Below are 20495 nucleotides of genomic sequence, written 5' to 3'. Positions count from 1 at the left end.
AGCTCTGAAGTGTAAGACAATGTGGACGTGATGCATCATGGGTGGGCATGGGACGGGCTACCTTTGTCCACACGCCTCCTGCGTGCTCTTTATCAGTTACACTGAAAATACTGGTTGCCATCAATTACTCATCAGAATCACCTCTTAGCCGAGCATTAGAATGTGATGCTAGGTGTCCTTTGTGGTAGCGATTGTTCCTCCCCAGCTTTGGTTCTGTTCTTTCCTGGTAGTTTATAGTTTCCTGTTTTCTTTTGTACGGCTATAGCAGCTGACCGGGATTTAATTAAAATTCGCGTCACATCTACAATAAATTTGAGGCACATTTCTAGTAAGGTGACTCTAGGTTTGTAACCAGTGATCAGAATCAAAACTGAATGAGCCATTTAGCACTTGGCTTCTTTTAGAGTGGGTTCTACCATCTAAACATAAAAGGCTTTGGAAGCCTCGTTGAGGATAGAGGAATCAATAAAGTTAGTGATAGAGTTAAAATAGAAATGTATGAGAGACAAGGTAGAATGTGGGCAAGATAAAAGAATAAAGAACCTTTCGGTAATGCGGTCGTGTATGCATGACTGGTGTGCAAGCTACATCACATGATATTAGCAGACAGGTGTGGAAGGACTGTAAGCTTTGTCACAGGTGAAAGCAGTCTTGGCGGGCTTTGCCCTTGGACACACCACGGATACTCCCTGAGATTAACCTTGAGATAGACTGGGTGGAGCCATCCTGGGCCTGGAATTCAGGAAGCGGACCAGGGGACTCCACTTGTACTATTGTGTTTCTAATCGACCCTCAATGGGAGGAGACCACCCCTTGCATGTGACAGACAGGCAAGCGGAGAGGAGAGAGCAGCAGCAGGTTCAGACCAGGCTTGAGCGCATGTGGATGGGAAAAGGATCAGCAAACAGGCCGGACCAGCGCGCAGGCCAGAGACACCTAGGGACCCATCCCGTGGAACGGATACCGAAAGGTTCACTCTTTTTCCCTTTAACCTTTTTTCCCTCTTGTGTAAGCTAGCTGGGTTGTATAATAAAGTTTAATTGTTAAGAAACAGAGCCAACAAGAAACAGAGCCAACAGACAGGGATGGGGAGGCATCTAATACATCCATATACTGACAAAGAGGCTCACACCTCAGACATTTGAGAGGCACAGAGTGACATTTGCGTAGGCTTTGGTGTGTCCTATTGCCTGACACATGTAGAAGCAGTTTCAGGACCGCAACTAACCTCACCATACCACTTTGCCATCCTGACCACCAAAGAGCCCTGTCCCCAACCACCTAACCAGGACGTGGGGCCTCTCCAGTGTATGGTAACTAAAGGAACACTGATTAGAAAGGCAGGGAGCCTCCAGAAGCCATTTTTATTTTCATGGGATTGATGTAGGCCACACTAATTGCTAGATATTTTGACTGTCAGCTCAGGTCTTATCTGAATGGCTATGATAAAATATTTAAATCATAGAAGCATAGAATGTACAGAAACATGCACATTATACTAAGCCAATGTAAAGAAGTTGCAGAAATGAACTAAAATTTACAATGCTTCCAATAAACTGTTGAAATAGGAATGATGTTAGTTATAATTAGTGAAAACCAGTAGGGTAATATAAATAAGAAAAACAGTATAAAGGAAACTACTCCAGCATTATAACTGAATGGTTAAAACAACATAAACACGAGGGAGCATCACGCCCCAGCGTGCATCCTGAGATCTAGTCCCCGGCGTGTGAGTGGTTAATGCCGTAGTGTTGTACACCTGGAGGTCGCTACGAATAAAGCTCAGGAGGTCCCACGACAGAAACATTAAGGTTTGACGTGAGGGATGTGAAGCTAGGTGATGTGTGGTCTAAATAAAATATAACCCTGAGATGGCCCTTGTTACTACTTTATTAGTTACCCACAAGCCGATCTACTCTATGCAATGGCATAGAGCATTATTTCCGAGGTAAACTGCAAGTTACCACCAAATCAAGGTATGTGAGGGACTCCTAAAATGACTAAGAATGTAAGAAGCCATTGTTACATATGTGTGCACATGCAAACAGGATGTAGACACACAGAGAGAGGAGGGACAGAGAAGCAACAATGCAATGGCCATATCAGTTGTGTTAGATCAAAACAAGTGAAAAAATTTAAGCCATTATAGCATAAGTGTATGGGGATTATGTGTTTGTATGTGTGTGTACACATATGCATACACATGTACATCCTGCATATTCACATACATGCATAGCATATGTGTTTATATATACATATGTGTGAGTATCCAAGTGGAACAATGATTATATCAATGGTGAAGGGTCAAAAACAACAAAAGTTACTCGTTTTAATCTAACTTATAAATGTAGAGGATTTCTTGACGGTGACATCTTTGCTTTAAGATTGATTGCCGAAAGTAGCTCAAAATTTTTTAAAAATGTTTCAAGACAAGATAAGTAATCATATGCTTCGATATCAGAAACAATATTTTTCTAGAAAAGTAATGTGGACGTAAGGATTTTTCTCTGTGTTGTGAAATACAGATTTACAGATAATGTCCCTGGCTCTTATCTAAGTAATACCTGTCACATTAAAGTGTCGTCTGACCTAAAGCCAACATGAACTCATGCTACGGTTCATTACTTTAGGAAGACAATTACTTCCCGTCGTTGTCACTGTTGTTTTTGTTTCTGTTGTTATTTAGACACAGTCACACTGTGTTCCCCTGGCTAGCCTGGAACTCGGTATGGAGATGGGGCTGGTCTTAAATTTACAGAAATCTGCCTGCCTCTGCCTCCTGAATGCTGCAATTAAAGGCATGCAAACACCCCAGGTCCATTCCTAAAGGAAGACAGTTTTTAATGAGTTATTATGAGTGACTCAAACAACGGTCTTAGGCGGAAGTTCAGACAGCCTGATCTTATTAACCGCCCCGCACTGTAGATGCTTATACAATGCCTCTGTTGGCGCGCTGCCATTACCTGCGATAATGACCACAGCAAAGGCTGCAAACCCAGCATGGTCCTGTCCGCTCACAACCTGGGCTCCACCTTGAGGGTCTGTGAGAAACACGTAGAAGAACTCCTGCCCCTCAGGCTCCTCGTCATCCAGAATCCGAACTGCTGCTCTATGTTCTCTTTCCCCGTCTAGGAACGTGAGGGTGAGCATTTGTTCTTCAAAGTCTTCTTCTTCCACCGCCCAAGTTAGGTTGCCAATACCGTAGACATCCTGGAAGGGCCATGCGCTGGGCTCCTTCTCTGCACATCTTCCACCGAAGGTCTTAACCGTCACGCTGACATTGCCCACAAAGCCACCAGTCCTCTGGATAAGGATTTCTGCAGCACTGGCTGTGCCGTTGGTCACTTCCTCGGCCACATGGACAACGGGAGGTCCAAGGCTGAGCATCCCGCAGGCCACAGCGTGAGCAGCTCCCGGGGTCAAGGCAGGCTCCTCGGGCACGGCACTGGCACTGTGAGCGGTGACAAGTTTCTCAGGGATGGCAGACACACCCACAGTCTCTGTAACAGGGGCAAACACCTCAGTGGTGGACGGAACAGCAGTTGTCCGACTTGGGTTAGGCTGTGTGGTGAAACCAGCTTCCGCAGCAAGGAGAGTGCTGTCAACTGTCACTGGCATTGCTGTCACAGGGAAAGTAGCACCCACCCCAGCTAGGCCATCATTGTCCAGTATGGTGACCACTGCAACACTGAGATCTGGATGTAGGCGAGGTCTCCAATTCACATCCCCCTGGCCTAGCCCCCTAGCTTCAACTGAAGTGAGATGAAGGTAAAAAGTTTCTTCCATCTCAGGAAGCTGGTCATTAATAACGGTTATTTCAAAATCAGCCTCAGCTTGGAATCTCTGGAAGGAAACTTCCCCGTGCTGAACAGGCTCAAAGTCTTCCAGAGGCTTGGCGCTTCCTGCGGCGGTCTTGTAGGAGACTTTAACCAGATCACCGTGGAACCCAAACAGTCTCTGCACATGTATGCGGATCGTCTGTGCATCCTCCGGCACCGTGATAGCTCTTGAACTCGGGGAAAACTGGAAGACTCCCATGGGTTCAATTTCAGCAGTGGTAAAACCTGGTCTGGAAAAATTAAACCATAAGAACTGACTTTAACGTAGGGACAACACTATAGGGTTCTTTATCTCAATACTTAAAAGGCTGCTTGTCCCTAAGAATGGTTTTAGAAATTCCATGTTCCTTTTGAACTCCATAAAACCTTCTTTACACACTGATGAGCAAAAGCACAAGAAATGTACAAGCAGAGGCTGCAGCGGCAGGAACAGGGGCTGACACGGCCTAGCGAGGGTGCTTGACGAGCTCTGATGCCCTGTCATGGAGGAGCAGTAGTCTGGCTGGCTGAAACACGTGGGGCCAAAGGTCAGGACAAAGGGACAGACCCCCTATGACGCCTCCTCTCATAGCTACCAGGCTGAGCTGTTCTTCCGTACTGGAAGCAAAATTCCTGTTGTCTTCCTGCTCTCAGCAAGGAAACTATTATCTCACAAAATTATTACTAGCACTCATGAGTTAGAAACATCCTGGTTAGCTGGGCGTGGTGGCTCATGCTTTTAATCTCAGCACTCGGGAGGCAGAGGCAGGCGGATTGCTGTGAGTTCAAGGCCAGCCTGGTCTACAAAGCGAGTCCAGGACAGTCAAGGCTGCACAAAGAAACCTGTCTCAAAAAACAAAACCCCCACCCCCCAAAAAAAAAAAAAGAAAGAAAGAAAAAGAAAAAAAGAAACATCCCCGGCTGAAAAATGTGTCCATGACTCTTATCTGTGTAATTTTATTAAGAACGTTACATCAGAAGTTATATTTTGTGGTATACTAGCCTACTCCTGACCAAAGACGTGTTTCTTTGGGGTAGCATTTATGGAAAACGTATAAATGACTATGCTTATATTTACATATTATTCTGTCAAATTTATAAATTACATGCATTTGAGTGATGTTTTACCAGCTCCCTCAAAAACACATAAAATATAGTTAGGAGTTCTGACAGTGGCTGGAGAGACTGAGACCAAATACTGACTTGGATGTGATACCGGGCTCATTACACAATCTCTCTGTCCTGGTTAGTTGTCTGACTTGATACAAGCTCGAGAGGAACCCCAAGTGAGAAAGTGCCTCCATCAGGTTGCCTGTAGGCAAGTCTATGGGGCAGTTTCTTGGTTAATGGTTGCTGAGGGAGGTCCCAGCTCACTGGGAGCAGAGCCAGGGCTGTATAAGATAGCAAGCCGAGTAAGCCATAAAGAGCAAGCAAGTAAGCAGCACCCTTCCATGGTCTCTGTATCCGCTTCGGCCTCCACATCCTTGCCTTGACCTCTCGCACTGACAGGGTGTGACCTGAGAGTGGTAGTGTGACATGAATACTGTCCCTTTACGTTTCTTTCAGTCATGGTGTTTTATCACAGCAACAGTACACAGTTGGTACAGGAGCAGGGCAGGCTTACAGCAACATCTGGTTCTGCATAAGCACTATAAACCAATTCGTTATTAATGCTGCTGTTAAAGACATCTCAATTTGTCATCCTGAAGTATTTCTTTGGACAGATATCATTTTAAATTGGGCATATCAAACCTTATTTGCTTCTACAGATAGCTGTTCCCCATGTGCAAACACGTATGCAACCATCTTTGAATGCACAGTTGTCCTTTGCTGTGTCTCTCAGGCCATCCCTAGTAGGACAAAAGTCAACTGCCTTTAGGCAGAATATATTTACCTGAAAGTATACTAGGTTCCATAGAAACAGTTATTATAAATAAGTAACGGTGCTAAATAAAATTTAAACAGAAAGGAGCCTCTTATTTCAACAAGTAATGCCATTAACTAACTGTAGTACATTTATTCATATTCTTAAGATTTGGGGAAATAAGTTTGCAGCTCTTCCAGAAAGGATAGTTCTCGTTAAAAACTGTCGTTAAGGAAGCTGTGAGCCCAGATGTCCACTCTGAGGCTGAAGGTCAAGGTGCGCTCTTGGCATGGCAGAGAAAGTGGGGCCTGTGCTGACAGTGTTCTCTCACTCCGTCTCTGGCGTGCAAGCTGTGAGGTGTTCCACGCCCATCACATGGTGTCATGCTCTAGTCTGACTGATGTATTGCAAATGCTCCCTTAACTCAGTGGTTCTTAACCTTGCTCACGCTGTGACCCTTTCACTGAGTTCCTCATGGTGTGGTGACGCCCAACCAGAACATTATTTTCGTTGCTACTTCACAACTGTAAGTTTGCTACTGGGATGACTCAGAATGTAAACATCCGGTATGTGAAAGGATTGTTTGACCCCCAAGAGGTCACGACCCACCGCCTCAGATGCTGAGATTACCATGGCCATACCTTAGCTGAGCTCCCCCAGCAGTGCTGCTCCTCAGGCCTGACAGATGGAGGACAAAGGCCTCTGGCCGACCAGGGCTGGGAAGGGTCCACAGCATAGTTCCTTTCCTCCTTTCTCCATGTGAAAAGGAAAGGCTGCCTGGAAGAAGAAGACAGTGGAAGCAGGCATCAGGCCTCGCTTCTGCCTTTCCCACTCTAGTCTATATGCACAAGCATTCTGTCTTCACGTAAGTGTGTGCACCATGTGTGTGCAAGGGCTCCTATGGAGGCGAGAAAGGGCATAGGATCCCTTGAGACCAGAGTCACACATTGTGTTCCTTAAATTGAAATTTGATGCTAAGACACATGCTGAAACGACCTCTTTCCCAAAATTGGATTTGGTTCCAAAAGGTAACATGTTTAATAAGGAGGAAAAGAGACGAATACATCAATAGAAATCTCTTCAGACCACACAGACCTATTTCTGCTCCTTGCACATTCCCCTCTTTCCTTCATCTTCCTCTCCCTCTCTCCCTCCCCTTCCCTTTCTTTCTCCTCAGCCGCCAAATCTAGCAATGGAAAGAGAGTGTCTGGCATGGTGTGAAGCAAGCTTGGTGCTGAGCTCTGGTGTAAATTCTGGCCACAGCACTTTTTTTTTTAACAGCTGGATATCATAGGAATTTGAGGTAAGTTATCACAATATATATATTTTACTTTAGATCACTTCAGAGGAAACCAAAATGAGTAAGAAAGAACACAACTCTTAAGCCTAGTCCATGAGTTGAGGAATTATATTTGTTCTTTATGATGTTTAAAAGTCACTGTAAAAGCGCAGTAGGGTAATCTAACATATGTGAAGACACCTACTGTTTGTGAATTCCTTCTTCTTTAACCAAGTTGTTATAGATTCAACAAAAAATTTTAAATTTTTATATGCAAGCAACATCACATACCAACATATACATAAAGAACAAGATTCTTACATGTAGACCGTAAGTGATTAACTAATACACAGACAGACTTAGCGCCCAAAATGACAGAAAGGATGGAAGAGTAACTAACAATAGCCAGGTGCGATGGCACACGCCTGTAATCCCAGCAATCAGGAGGCAGAGGCAAGCGGATCTCTACGAGTTCGAGGCCAGCCTAGTCCACAAAGTGAATCTAGGACAGCTAAGGCTACACAGAGAAATCCTTTTTAGAAGAACCAAATTAAAAAAAAAAAAAAAAAAAAAAAGACCTGTAATTTAGGGGACAAGGCAAGAGGGGACTAAGAATGACCATAGGCTGACACACTGGCTCCAGGTTCCTATGCAGCAGGTGAGGCGTGCTCTACCCAAGGCAACCCTGGCACCATGGTGTCACTCAGTGTAGCAGAGGACAAACTCACGCTACACTGGGACGTCTACTGCCATGGCTGCTGACGCAACAGTGCCATCATTTTTTGCATCTAAAGGGCTTCAGTTGTCACTCGGCTCCTCAGCTGAACGCAACTAAGGAAAAGGCAAGCATCTGCCTCCACGGAGGGAATGTGGATCTTGGCTTTTACATCACTCATGAGATTTATGAGCCGCAGCGACATTTGCCTGGAGAGCAGGAAAGCAATGTAAATAAAGGGCGTACAGCAACTCCAAGACAGAGGTGGGGTGTTGGTCACAACTGCCTTCAGGGGAAACCGCAGTGAGCTCTGCACCAAGGTCGAGGTCACACCATCCAACATGCACGCCTTACTTGTTTTTAAAGGGCTACTGACATAAACATCAGGTACATGGAGTGAGAGCTGCCCATCTGTCATAACTGCAGGGGACATGAATGGCTGCAAAGATGCGTTGTCATCTTCTCTCTTTCTTTCTTTTTGGTTTTTCAAGACAGGGTTTCTCTGTGTAGCCTTGACTGTTCTGGACTCGCATTGTAGACCAGGCTGGCCTCGAACTCACAGAGACCTGCCTGCCTCTGCCTCCCCGAGCGCTGGGATGACAGGCGTGCGCCACTGTGCCTGGCTAAAGCTGCATAAACTTGATACCAAATAAGCCAACGAAGATGCTGAAAACTACTTTTAGCAAGTTACTAAGAACTGACAGAGCTGTTGGCTTGGCCATCGGTTTTTCCATGGTGTTTTAAGCTTTCAATTTGATTGCAAAGCACCTCCCTTCCCCTCCCCCCAGGAGCCTGTGTCACCTTAATCATGCAGAGGAGCACAGGTGTCAATGCAGGAGCAGTGAATGAGTGTCCAGCATACGGGTGACCCTGGAAGGCTGCCAACTGCACAGCTGCATATTCTGCAGCCTGGAGTAGAGGAGCTACAACTCACCCAGTGTTGGCGTCATGTTGCCGATGACAACAGGCTCAGGGATTTCTGACCCAGGAGCATAGCCTGTGGTCCAGGTCACAGAGAGGCTGCCATACGTGCCCCTCCGAGAGACCGCGACCTCGCTTGTGCCAGCTGTGAAGTCCACGAGTTGGAAAGCAGTGGATTCAAATCCAACCTGAAGAAAGATATGTTTAGAGGGTTATCAACTCCTGTGAAGTCTCCTGGTCTCTGAGAAACAGGCTAATAACCGTTAACTCCTCTTTGGGTTATACAATTTATTCCCCCAGATGATGATATACCCAGAAGAGCATACTTAAGAAAAATCTCAAGAGTTGAAATTTCGTTATGTTCTAGGCTTCAGATTATAGTTTCTAGCTTTCTTTTTTTTTTTTTAAAGATGTAATCATTTGAACTTTAAAATATCCAAAAAAATAAATGTAATCATAATTAAATAAAAGCAAGAGTTTAAATTACATTGCTTTAAAAGTCTGTGATGGCTGTATGTCATTCATTTATTTATCCATCAGGCACGGTCCAAACATCCCAGGCTGGCTGGTTTACTCAGATTGCCTAGGATGACAACTGAATGTCAGAGACTTAACCTGTTTCTTCCTTTCCTCATCAAACCAGACCCTCTATTAAAGCCTTTGGTTCCTTCATTTAAATGTGACATTTTGGGGGAGGCTCAGAAAGCTTAGAAGGCAAGTTTGTGGTTTGGTTGGTTGGTTTTTGTTTTTGTTTTGTTTTGTGTTCCTTTGAAGTAAGTATACTTCATGCAGCCATCAAGTAGGATTTCACATGGAGGGTACTCCTCCAGGGTGCGTGCCTGAGCTGGAATTAGTTCTAATCGGGGTTTACAGTAAAGGCTGATTCCAGTCTAACCTGAATAAACAGCTCAGCTCACATCTCCTGGTCTCGATAAATGGAAACCTAGGCTGCCAGCCCCCTTTATAATTCTGAAGGAGTACATCTAGAAACATCTGGAAATGTGGGCTTTCTGAAGTAGGGACACTTCCTTTCTGGAGTGCTCGAAGCCCAACGAGCAACAGCAACCTAAAGAGGTTTGTTTGCCTGTTGGAAACAGTGTCATCCCACAGCCCTGGGCCTGCAACCCACTGAATGGACCAAGCTGGTCACACAGAGACAGAGATTGCCTGGGATTAAGGTGGGTGCACCCAGGCACAGTCTGTTTTTGTTGTTTTTAATGTTTGTGGACTCCACTTTAGGGACAGAGCGAATGCATTCCCTATGGAGCAGGTGCCCAGGCGGGATCAGTGAAAATGCATCCACTAATAGCCTGAGAGCACCCATGCCCACATTGCTGGAAGTCATCTGTCCCATGCTATGTCTCTCTTAGGGCAGGCTTGCACGCGCTGGGCTCCTCAGGGACCAATGGGACAGGGTTATGTCCTTACCCACCTTGAAAAACACATGTTGTGGACAACAGCATTTTTTGTTTTGTTTGTTTTTTGTTTTTGGAAAGAGCCTAAAAGGAAAGGGTTTCTGTTGTTGTTGTTTGTTTTGTTTTAATATGATTTTTTTTGGTGAGCCTATGGAGTGACCGAGAATAATCTTTTTAACTTTAAAAAAAAAAAAAAAAAAAAAAAAAAAACAGACTCAGGTTAGAACAGTTGCCAACACTTACTATCTGTGACAAGCCAAAGCCCAGGTGTCAAACGTGAAATTGTTCGCAAATGAAAAAGTCTAAAATGCTTTGTTCCCATTTTAATTTCCCAGCATTAAGTGCCTCAATGGTTCAGATTTGACATTAGCACCTGGAAATTTTGGCTTTAAGTGACTATTCTTTTAAAAAGGACCCAACATTCTAACTGTGTACGATAAAAATCTTTTAACAAGATGAAGGGGAAAATAAGTTTTCTAACTATTCTGGCTTTAAGTGACTGTTCTTTTAAAAAAGACCTAACATTCTAACTGCGTAAGGTAAACATATCTTTCAACAAGCTGAAAGGGAAAATAAAGTTTCTAAATATTTTGGCTTTAAGCTACTATTCTTTTTAAAAGTACCTAACATTCTAACTGTGTAAGGTAAAAATCTTTCAACAAGCTCAAAGGGAAAATTAATTTTCTAACTAATATTTAAAGTTGATAAATTATTTTGATATAATGGTTCCTTTAATATTCATGAGACTTTATATTTGAGAAAGAGGTTAATCTTAAAAAGAAAACAAAGCAAAAAAAACCAACCAAACAAACAAAAACCACTGTTTTGTCAGGATTTTTACCCTCCCCCCATAAGTCAACCATGCTCCAGTAGGTGGTCCCAGCCCATGAGTAAATGGACTTGGTAGGCTTTTTAATTTTAATTTTAAAAAGGGACAAGAATTGTGAACAGTGGGAAGATGAGACATAGATCTTCGAGGAGTTATAGGGCAAGAGGAGGGTGAACACGATCAAAATTCCCTGCATTCAATCCACAAAGTATTTTTTAACTCATATTTTTATAAATAAATTGTGGTCTGTGCTGTCACCAGAAACCATGTGGAAGCCCATGATCCGAGCTCCCGCTGACTGTGAAGAGCAAGGAAGAACCCTTCACCGTGGTACTGATGCCTACAGATGCACAGCTGAGAAACAGGGGCAAGGAAGGCTTTCATGATGGCCCCTGCTAAAATAACAGCCTAGAAAGGAAACCATCCATAGGACTCTTTAAAAATTGTGATACGGATGTGGAAGTGTAGCTCCCCACATTTTACGTTTTCTGGCAGGAATGCAGGTGGGGAGGGACTCAGCTGTCTTTAAGGGGCTGGCCACTGGGAGTTTGACCATGTTCCAGTGAGTATACAGACAACACAAAATAGACTAGGTTGTGTTTTGTTTTGTTTTCAGGGGCAGGGTGAGGAGGTCATCAGAGCATGGAGACAAACAGGAAAGGGCTGGGAGGTGATTGAGATTAGGGTGTACAAGGTGAAACTCCAAAATAATCAATAAAAATATTATTTTGCATAAATAAGTAAATAAATTCTTTTAAGACCTTAGTGCTTCCTGTTTGTGCTGCCCTCTTGTGGTGAGCTGGAGAACTACATCCAGGGCCAATTACCTGGGAATTGGCAGCTTCCTCAGGCACAGGAAGGACAACTGATTTTGCTTCCTGGAGAATTGTTGGCATTCCATAGAAAGGTCCGCTGAGAAGCTTGGCAGACACTAGCTGCAGGGTGAAATTTGAGCCCAGCGATAGGAAGACCTGTAACCAAACAGTGAAGTAATCCTAAGAGTAAAATAAGAGACGTGACCTGAGTCACAGCACACTGCTAAGTTCCTTGAGTCAGAGGCAACGAGCCTCGAGCTCGTGTCATGAGGGAGTCTACAGAATGCTGAGAACTGAGGAGGTCCCCCTCAGTCACAGTCATAGGGGAGGGGAGTAAGGGGAAAATGGGGGGGAGGGAGGAATGGGAGGATACAAGGGAGGGGATAACCATTGAGATGTAATATGAATAAATTAATAAAATAAAATTTTTAAAAAATTAAAAAAAAATAAATACTGAGTAAGACTCAAAAAAAAAAAAAAAAAAAAAAAGAATGCTGAGAACCACAGGAGACATCTGCACAGAGCCGAGAAAATGGGAAAAGCACACAGAATGGGGTGGAGGTGGGTCACCCAGCTGCTGACCTTTTCACCAAGCAGTAACCAGTGATTCCAACAACAGCTACTCAGAAAGGACAGGGACACGGGTGCCTTTGCCATTTCAGTACTTTGGGCAAATAAAAATCATTAGCACGGGCGCTGGGTTAGCAATGCCAAAAGTTTAGCAACTAGCAAACTGCGAAATCCCGAACGTACGAATTACTGTCTCATTAGAATTATCTGAAACTTGTAGTAGTGTAACTTCTTATGGAAACTTGACGTTGTTGGTGGCTGACCAAAGCACTCGTGCCTGTGAAGCGGGTTCGCTGACCTCAGTGAGCTTCGGCGCGATCTTGTCCTTAAACTCACACACAACGCATGCGCAGTTGTCTCAGACATACGCCATGACGTGCTCTGAGCAGAACGCTTAGGTCATTGCTAAGCACACTGTAAGTCCTGTCGGTAGCACTTCTCCTTTTCCAGATGTCCTGCCCCGTACAGGTGAACTCATGGAGGGTAGCTAATGGTTTTCTTTTTTCCAGTTCCATAAACAATGAAGCATCGGGCACCAATCTGAAGTGCCAAGTCATCTGACCCTTCCTGCCTAGGCCCTGGGCTAATGGCCTATTCAGTATACACAGGTCCCCGGGGCAAGTGACAGTAAAGTTGAACATGAACCATGTTAGGGTCCTAAATGTTAAGAGTCTAGATAATTGCTTTTAGTGAATATTTGTGTACAAATAAAAATAACTTATGACCAGGCTGGAGAGACAGCTAAGAGACTGAGAATATTGGCTACCCTTTTAAAGGGCCCAGGCTCAATTCCTGGCACCCACAGATAGAAATTCACAACTCTGTAACTCCAGTCCCAGGGCATCTGATACCCTCTTCCGGTTTGTGGGCATCAGGAAACACATATAGCTCACAGACCTATCTGCAGATAAAATACTCACATACATAAAATCAAACGAATAATTCAAAAACCAAGTAGCTTATCCTATCTTATGCATGTGTGTCTATGACACTGCTTGCCCATGTGTGTTTGTAATTGGCTGCTATTGCATGGCTTCTATATACGGTTTCTTAGCTGTGACAAGCACTGTGACCAAAAGCAACTTGGGGAGGAAGGGACTTATTTCAGCCTACAACCCTCAGATCACAGTGCATCGGTGAAGGAAGTCGGGGCAGGAACTGAAGGCAGGGACTGAAACAGAGGCGGTGGAAGACCACTGCTTACTGGCCTGCTCCTCATGCCTTGCTCAGCCTGACTCCTTACACAACAGCCCAGGGATGCCACTGTGCATAGTGAGTTGGTCTTTCCTGTCTAAATCACCAATCAAGAAAATATCAGACTAACCTACTGGCTGATCTTACGGAGGGATATGACTCTAGCTTGTGTCAAGTTGATAGAAACCAACCAAGACAGTAGGGACTCTTTTGCACAAGCAGAAAGTGCACAGCAGTGGTGACGAGGTTCCAATCATCTTTGTTGTTAGTGAGCACCTTACAATAGCCAGTGTGGTCCAAGTGCCTGACCGTTGGTCCAAGCAGAAAGGTAAAACTGCTACTGCGTTCTGACTTACCCACTTCTAATACTAAGACTGGTTCCTTCTGTGTGACAGTGAGTCTCACTGTCAGTCTGTGGCTCCCATGAAGAAACCCAGTTGTAGTAACACAGCCTACAGTCCAACCCAAGGTCCCGGTGTCCGGCCAACATTAAGGATGCTCTTTGCTTTCATAGTCTGATGGAACCTTGCCCATTCGCAGACCCACTTAACAATCAGAAGCCACCGCACAGATGATTAAATTCCCGAGTGCCTTTGGTGCTTCTCTGGAGCTTATTTGTATAAAGCCCCCACTTTAACCCAACAGTATGTAGAGCAGAGAGAAGTTTATGAAAAGTCTTATAACTAAAACCTCAGATTTTGAAGAAAAACTTATTGTATGCATTGAGGGTAAACAGAAGATGATGACCATTGGGAAAAGTCCTATCTTGGGTTCGTGTGTATATAAACCTTCATGTATTCCACACGTTTACCTGGAAACTCAACCCCTAATGTACACCACACACCTTGGGGGGGGAGAGTGTGAATGAATACACAGATAGAAGTTCAACTATGGTGATTTTCAAAAAGGCAAGCATAAACGGTATCACTAATAGTTTCAGATGTATTTTGCGTCACCCACCCTGGAAGGTATATGACGGACAAGATACAACTTGAAATAGATTAGTGAAAGCTGTGAGCATGTGCAGGAAAAAAAAAAAAAAGCTTTATATATACATCCTCTAGTAAGATCCTGCTAATCTTTACTAAAAATTATGAAGGCAATTAAGATATATTTTAAAAAAACCACATAGATAATAGTTCAAGTATGGTATTTAAGAAACCAAATGATGCTTCAAACAATACTATTAAGGTATGTGACATGGAAAAAAAAAAAAAAATGACCAGCCTTTCAAACTGTTCCACAGGCCACCAGAAACAGCCTGGTGGCTAGGGATCTCAGGCCCATTAGTCCCTATACTATGCATTGTGTAGTTGTTTCTGAGAGCAATTCTGTACTCTAAGTACTGCCTGATAAAAATAATGGGCTGGTCCACACTGCCGTACGGCAAGCCTTAGTAACCAGTGGCCGCATACCACAAAAACCCGACAGAAATATATTCATTGCAAAGCTAAAGCGACGCCGTTTTGTGTTCCTCAGCATATTACGGTTTGAGTATGGTCAGAATGTGACACTATGGATAGGTGTTTACATTCATGATTATAGCTTTATGTTTGTTTGAGAATTTCATGTGTGCACATAACGTGCTTTGATCAACTCCACCCTCCACTTTCTCTCTTACAACTCTTTATTTTCCTCACCAGTTTTATATAGTAACTGCTATGCATTTTCTGAGGCGGTCTTATGGTTTCCTTTAACTATCTAACTAAGCCTTTCAACTGATCAGGAGGGACACAAGGGCTCTCCCAAAGGAGCTCTGCTGGAACTTTCAGGAACTTGAAGGCGTGCTACAAACCTGTCTCTTCAAGGGCACCACGTCTACTTTATATCCGGCGCCGTCTTGGATCACCAGCTCTCTCTCTCCATCGTCAGTGGCAAATGGGTCTTCTTTATTGTCAGACAGGATTTGAACCCTAACAGCCACGTCGCCAAACATTCCAGCAAGCCGGGTGACGTTGATCTGGATGGATCTAAAGAGGTTCTTCTGCCCGAGCAGTACTGACTGATGCTCTGAACGCAAGGCGAACACGCCATGCGGGTCGTCATTCCCAGACACGGAGAACCACGTGGTGCACTTTGCCAGCTCCAGTTCGGCGCCTCCCTCCACAGAAACCAGCCGGACAGCGTACTCTTCCTCTACCTCGGGCACATCATCCGGCAGCAAATGGACAGCAAAGCTTGCTTCACGCTCTCCGTCGGCAATGGTGAAAAATCCACTGGTGGAAAGGAAGTCCCCAGTGATATCAAACTCGCTGCTTAGCTCCCAGTGCACCTGGGGTGAAAGGGAGACATCAGCAGTCATCTAATGCAGTGCATGGAGCAAGAAACCTCCCAGCGCTAGTCCCTCTTGGATGTACAAAAAACATAACTTAAGTGTTCTTACATTAAGACAAACTTTGACGTATATGCTAGTTTGGAAGTACATTAGCTCCCTTCCTATACAATCTAAAGAACAGGGTGTTTTTAAAATCATATTATTCACCTGCTTCTAAAATAAGAGCATGATTTGAAAAGAGAAAGAGAAGCAAGTAAACTCCAACATGCCATTCTGCATCAATTTGTGAGCCATAAACAGTATTTTAATAGCAAAAATAAGTATATGGTATATCCTAAATGACACCTGTATATACACTCAGAGGACACCATGCCATACTGTAGAGATATTCACTCACTAGAGCAAAGAATTGCAATCAACCTAGTTGTCCGTTAACAGATGAGTGGAGAATGACACTTCAATATATACACATATTTAACAATTCTATTAAGCTCTGAAGAAAATGAAGATAAAATTTTTGCTGGAAAATATGGGTGAACTTAGACTGTATAAAATCAAGTGAAGTCACACAACCTCAGGAAGAAAAAAAAAAACTGCATGTTTTCCCTCATCTGTGGAATCTAGCCAATAATACATGCATATATGTAAGCAAATAAATGCGCATGTGGCTACAGTGCAACATGTAGAAAAAAAAACCAAGGAACACTAATTATTCGGGGCTGAGGAAGGCCACAGTGCAGGGCATGGTCACTAATTATGAAAGAAGACAGAAAGAGAATTGTTTTCCGGTTCTAATCCTGCCGTGGCTTTGTGTTATTGTTGTTTGCTGGGTGGTGGGTAAGTACACAAAATGTATTTGAGACTGGAAGTTAGTGTGCTGCTCAGCAACTTGCATTTTGAATGCCTATTTTAACTGTGTAAAAGCTCACCGAGTCATATAGACTTTGAGTCAGGTAATTTTGGTGTGGGGTGTTTTTATTTACAGGCAAGTTTAACAGGAAAGTTTCTAAAAATTTTCCAAGTATAAAACTCAATTGTTTTGCTTTTTTTAATAAAATATTCTTTCAAATAATGATAATTCATCATTACGTCACAAGTGCTCCCACCAGACCACAAACTTCTGAATGAAAAAAAAAAAAAAAGTCTAATCTTCAATTCAGAGGAGAAATGGAGTTCTTAGAGAAATTTCACAAACTGTGAAACAAATGATGGTTTCAGCAAACAGGAGATCTTTATTTCTCAGCGGAACCACCAGAGCTCCCAAGAGCATGCTAAGCAGGCGACACCGACAAACCCTAGCTGTGGGTCTTTGGAAACCTTTGCTTACATGCAAAGGTCCTGGGAGAAACAAAGCCTAGACAAATGTAACAAGCAATCTACAAAAGTCACTGAGGAGTTTAAGCAGGGAGGCTTCCCCCTAGAGCAAATGAGAACATAGAAAACAGCAGCCATCACGATGGTGAAAACGGTCTGTTCTGCTCACTGTGCCAAGTCTAACTTAGCAGGTCAGGGCCAGTTCTCCTGCAGGACGCAAAGGCACATAAGCCTCTCCATTCCTCTGCAGAGCCTAGCAACTTCAAGTCAGCAAAATCTTTAACTAGAACATAAAGTTTCTCTCTTCCCCTAAGCACACACGTGAGGCAAACCGATGGTCCCTCAGAAACATCAAATAAACAGTAATACCGTGATCTCTCCAGAGACGCCTCTCACTCTCCTGACGAGGAATGGGATGAGTGTGGCTCCATCTGACGCTAATGGCTCTGAATATGTTTTCTTCGATAAAGACTCGGGAGCAAAATGGATGACGCCGTTCGGATCACCGAACTTTTGTATCTAACAAATAGTAACCGGAAGTAAGTAGGATAAAGAATAGTCATGACAAAACAGCAACGTCTAACAGATTAATGTAAGGATAACCAGAAGAGCAGACCCCGTGGTTGCGCATGCTCAGCAGGGCTCTACCAGTGAGCAATACTGTCCAGCCCTGGGCTGCTTAAGTTTATGCATAAAACAGACAAGGCTGTGACGTGAAACCGTCTGGTGGAAGACCACTCTTGATATCGCTGCGAAGGAACTTGTAGACAGGTTTAACTTTTCAATCAGCTGTTTCTAAATAAAGCATATCACCCTCAATCATGTGGGCAGAGTTCATCCAATCAGCTCCAAGACTAAAGACTAAACTTGAAAAGGTGGATGACCGCTACTTAGAAGCCACATTTGAGCTTCCTGACCCTGCAGCCCCAAACACCAAGACCCCTGCAGCAACTCTTCCTGGTTCCTGCCAACTGGCCGACGCCCCCAACTCCCATCCCTCCAAACATGTTATATAAGCACGTGTGCTTGTGCGTGTGCATGAATGTGTGTACCCACGTGTGTGTGCTTGTCTACATGTGCCTGTGTGTGTACATATGCCTGTGTGTGCTTCCCTTTGGTTCTATTTCTCTGGAAAACACTAACAGATCCAGACCCTGAACAACACTCTTTTCTAAAGCAAAACACATCAGGTCTCTTTACTGTTTTTAGAAGCCATTCTTGGCTGACCCAGAAGCCCCCTGTGCTGGACTGGGTGGCCCAGAAGCCACCTGTGCTGGACTGGATGACCCAGAAGCCCCCTGTGCTGGACTGGATGACCCAGAAGCCCCCTGTGCTGGACTGGATGACCCAGAAGTCCCCTGTGCTGGACTGGATGACCCAGAAGCCCCCTGTGCTGGACTGGATGACCCAGAAGTCCCCTGTGCTGGACTGGATGACCCAGAAGCCCCCTGTGCTGGACTGGATGACCCAGAAGCCCCCTGTGCTGGACTGGATGACCCAGAAGTCCCCTGTGCTGGACTGGATGACCCAGAAGTCCCCTGTGCTGGACTGGATGACCCAGAAGCCCCCTGTGCTGGACTGGATGACCCAGAAGTCCCCTGTGCTGGACTGGATAACCCAGAAGTCCCCTGTGCTGGACTGGATGACCCAGAAGCCCCCTGTGCTGGACTGGATGACCCAGAAGTCCCCTGTGCTGGACTGGATGACCCAGAAGCCTCCTCTGCTGGACTGCATGATTCACAGGAAAGACACTGAACCCAGGTCAGACCGAGCACCAGATCACTGTGCTAAATGAACACGAACCTTTACTTCCTGACTCGTTAGAAATTTCATTTTTAAAAACTTGTGACAAAGATACCGCGTTTACCACGACATAACAAATATCTCTTCTCTAGAAATGTCAAGTACTCTCCACATACCAAATCGTCCCTAATACTACAAAATAGGTACTTTAACATTGTATTAAAATTTTAACAAGACTTATCAATAATGAGACTGCAGTGTAATTAATATAAAAATGAGAAAGTTTAGTTTGTAGGAATTATTTAAAACGTCATGTTATTGTTTGTTTTGGGACAGTCTCCTATACACCAACTGGCCTCCAACTCACTGTATCAGAGGCTAACCCTAAATTTACAATCCTCCTGCCTCTACCTCCTTATGCTGGGATATATTATAGGTGTATACCAGCACACACTGGTCCTTGGGGAACCCTGGGCTCCGTGCATGCTCGGCAAGCCGTACACCAACTGAACCACATCCCCAACTCCGTCTAGTGTTTTAGCATCATCTGTTCAGCATTAACGTGTCTCAAGCAATAGAATCACTGCCTGATAAATCCATTAACTCTGAAATCTTGTGGAGAATGCATAGAGACTTACTGTTAGCATAACAGCTTTAGCTCTCGGGTCTAATTTCGCCTCTTTCAAAGGCTTAAGCTTAACAACAAACGTCTCTTCAGGTTCGGCTTCTTCATGAGGGCAGAGGATGAGGACGATGGTTCTCACACCGCCTTCTCCGTCCCCGAAACTGACGGTCCCACTCACTGGCTCTGCGATGTCTCCATTCTGTGGCGGTAAGGCTTCCTCAGAATTGGGCCCTACTATCTCCCAGCTCACCTGCAAGGCATGTTGGGTTTTAGTAGAGATGATTAATTTTAAGCAAGGGTCTTTTGCAGTACATGTGCCACTAGAAAGGGTACAAATATGAAACTATTCTAAAACACATCAGGCTAATTCCTGACTTAACTGTGCTGAGAATAATGGACCCAGGCATTTGTGATCATCCTAGGACAAGGAAATTGTATTTTAAGTACTTACATGTTACAAAACATTGGCAAAGTTTATGAGTCCAGCACCGGCCAGTGTGCACTTGGATTCTGCCAATCAGAGCATGGTAGAATAACACCAAAACTGGAAATTCTGTAGTGTGAAGTTTTTTTTTTTTTCTGAATATACTTAAATTCTCATTGTAAAAATGAGTATAAGTGTCCATAAGTTTTGTCAGAAACTAATATTTGCATTATAACAAATGCATCTTTGGGTTTCTATAATTCTAACCTGTATGTTTTTCGTATCGTCTGGAGGGAAAAGACCGTGCAGTTCTTTTCGCTTATTGCTCTCTCTTTAAGCAACAGTGAACTACTCCCTCCTCCTGGAAAAACTGCGCCTCTCCTTTCTCGTCTCCCGTGCTGCTTACAGGACTCTTGCCTTCCCGGGTTTCTTCACCCTTCACGTCCAGCCTTCTTTACTCAGATTCCTATAGGCTGAGCCTCAGACACCGCTCTATAATCTTCCCAACTCTAGCTACACTCACAGACTCACGGTCTCAATGGCTCCCTACACACAAGCAGCTGGCATGTCTTGTCAGCTCTGGTCACCTGACAGACAGCGAGCTCATCTCAGCCTATGTGGCCCCTCCGTGGGCTCGGCTAGCAGGCTTTCAAATGAACACGTGCCAACTGGGATTCTTAAACAGTCAGCCCAG

The 20495-nt window shown here is 44.3% G+C and overlaps 1 protein-coding gene across 1 annotated transcript in view; it reads right to left on the bottom strand.

Annotated features, from left to right (window-relative positions):
• Adgrv1 (adhesion G protein-coupled receptor V1) overlaps positions 1-20495 on the bottom strand; it is a 469943-nt gene that overhangs the window by 297795 nt on the left and 151653 nt on the right. The window contains exons 66-72 of the mRNA XM_051172399.1: positions 19391-19627; positions 17379-17528; positions 15216-15692; positions 11669-11812; positions 8611-8785; positions 6324-6459; positions 2964-4069 (exon numbers count right to left, since the gene is read on the bottom strand). Coding sequence (XP_051028356.1) covers positions 2964-4069; positions 6324-6459; positions 8611-8785; positions 11669-11812; positions 15216-15692; positions 17379-17528; positions 19391-19627 — 2425 coding nt within the window. The remainder of the gene's footprint in view (positions 1-2963; positions 4070-6323; positions 6460-8610; positions 8786-11668; positions 11813-15215; positions 15693-17378; positions 17529-19390; positions 19628-20495) is intronic.

The sequence above is a fragment of the Acomys russatus genome, chromosome 30 (genome assembly GCF_903995435.1).
Source record: "Acomys russatus chromosome 30, mAcoRus1.1, whole genome shotgun sequence".
NCBI lineage: Eukaryota > Metazoa > Chordata > Mammalia > Rodentia > Muridae > Acomys > Acomys russatus.
The sequence above is the reverse complement of the archived record's forward strand: the minus strand, read 5'-3'. Positions and strand labels throughout refer to the sequence as shown.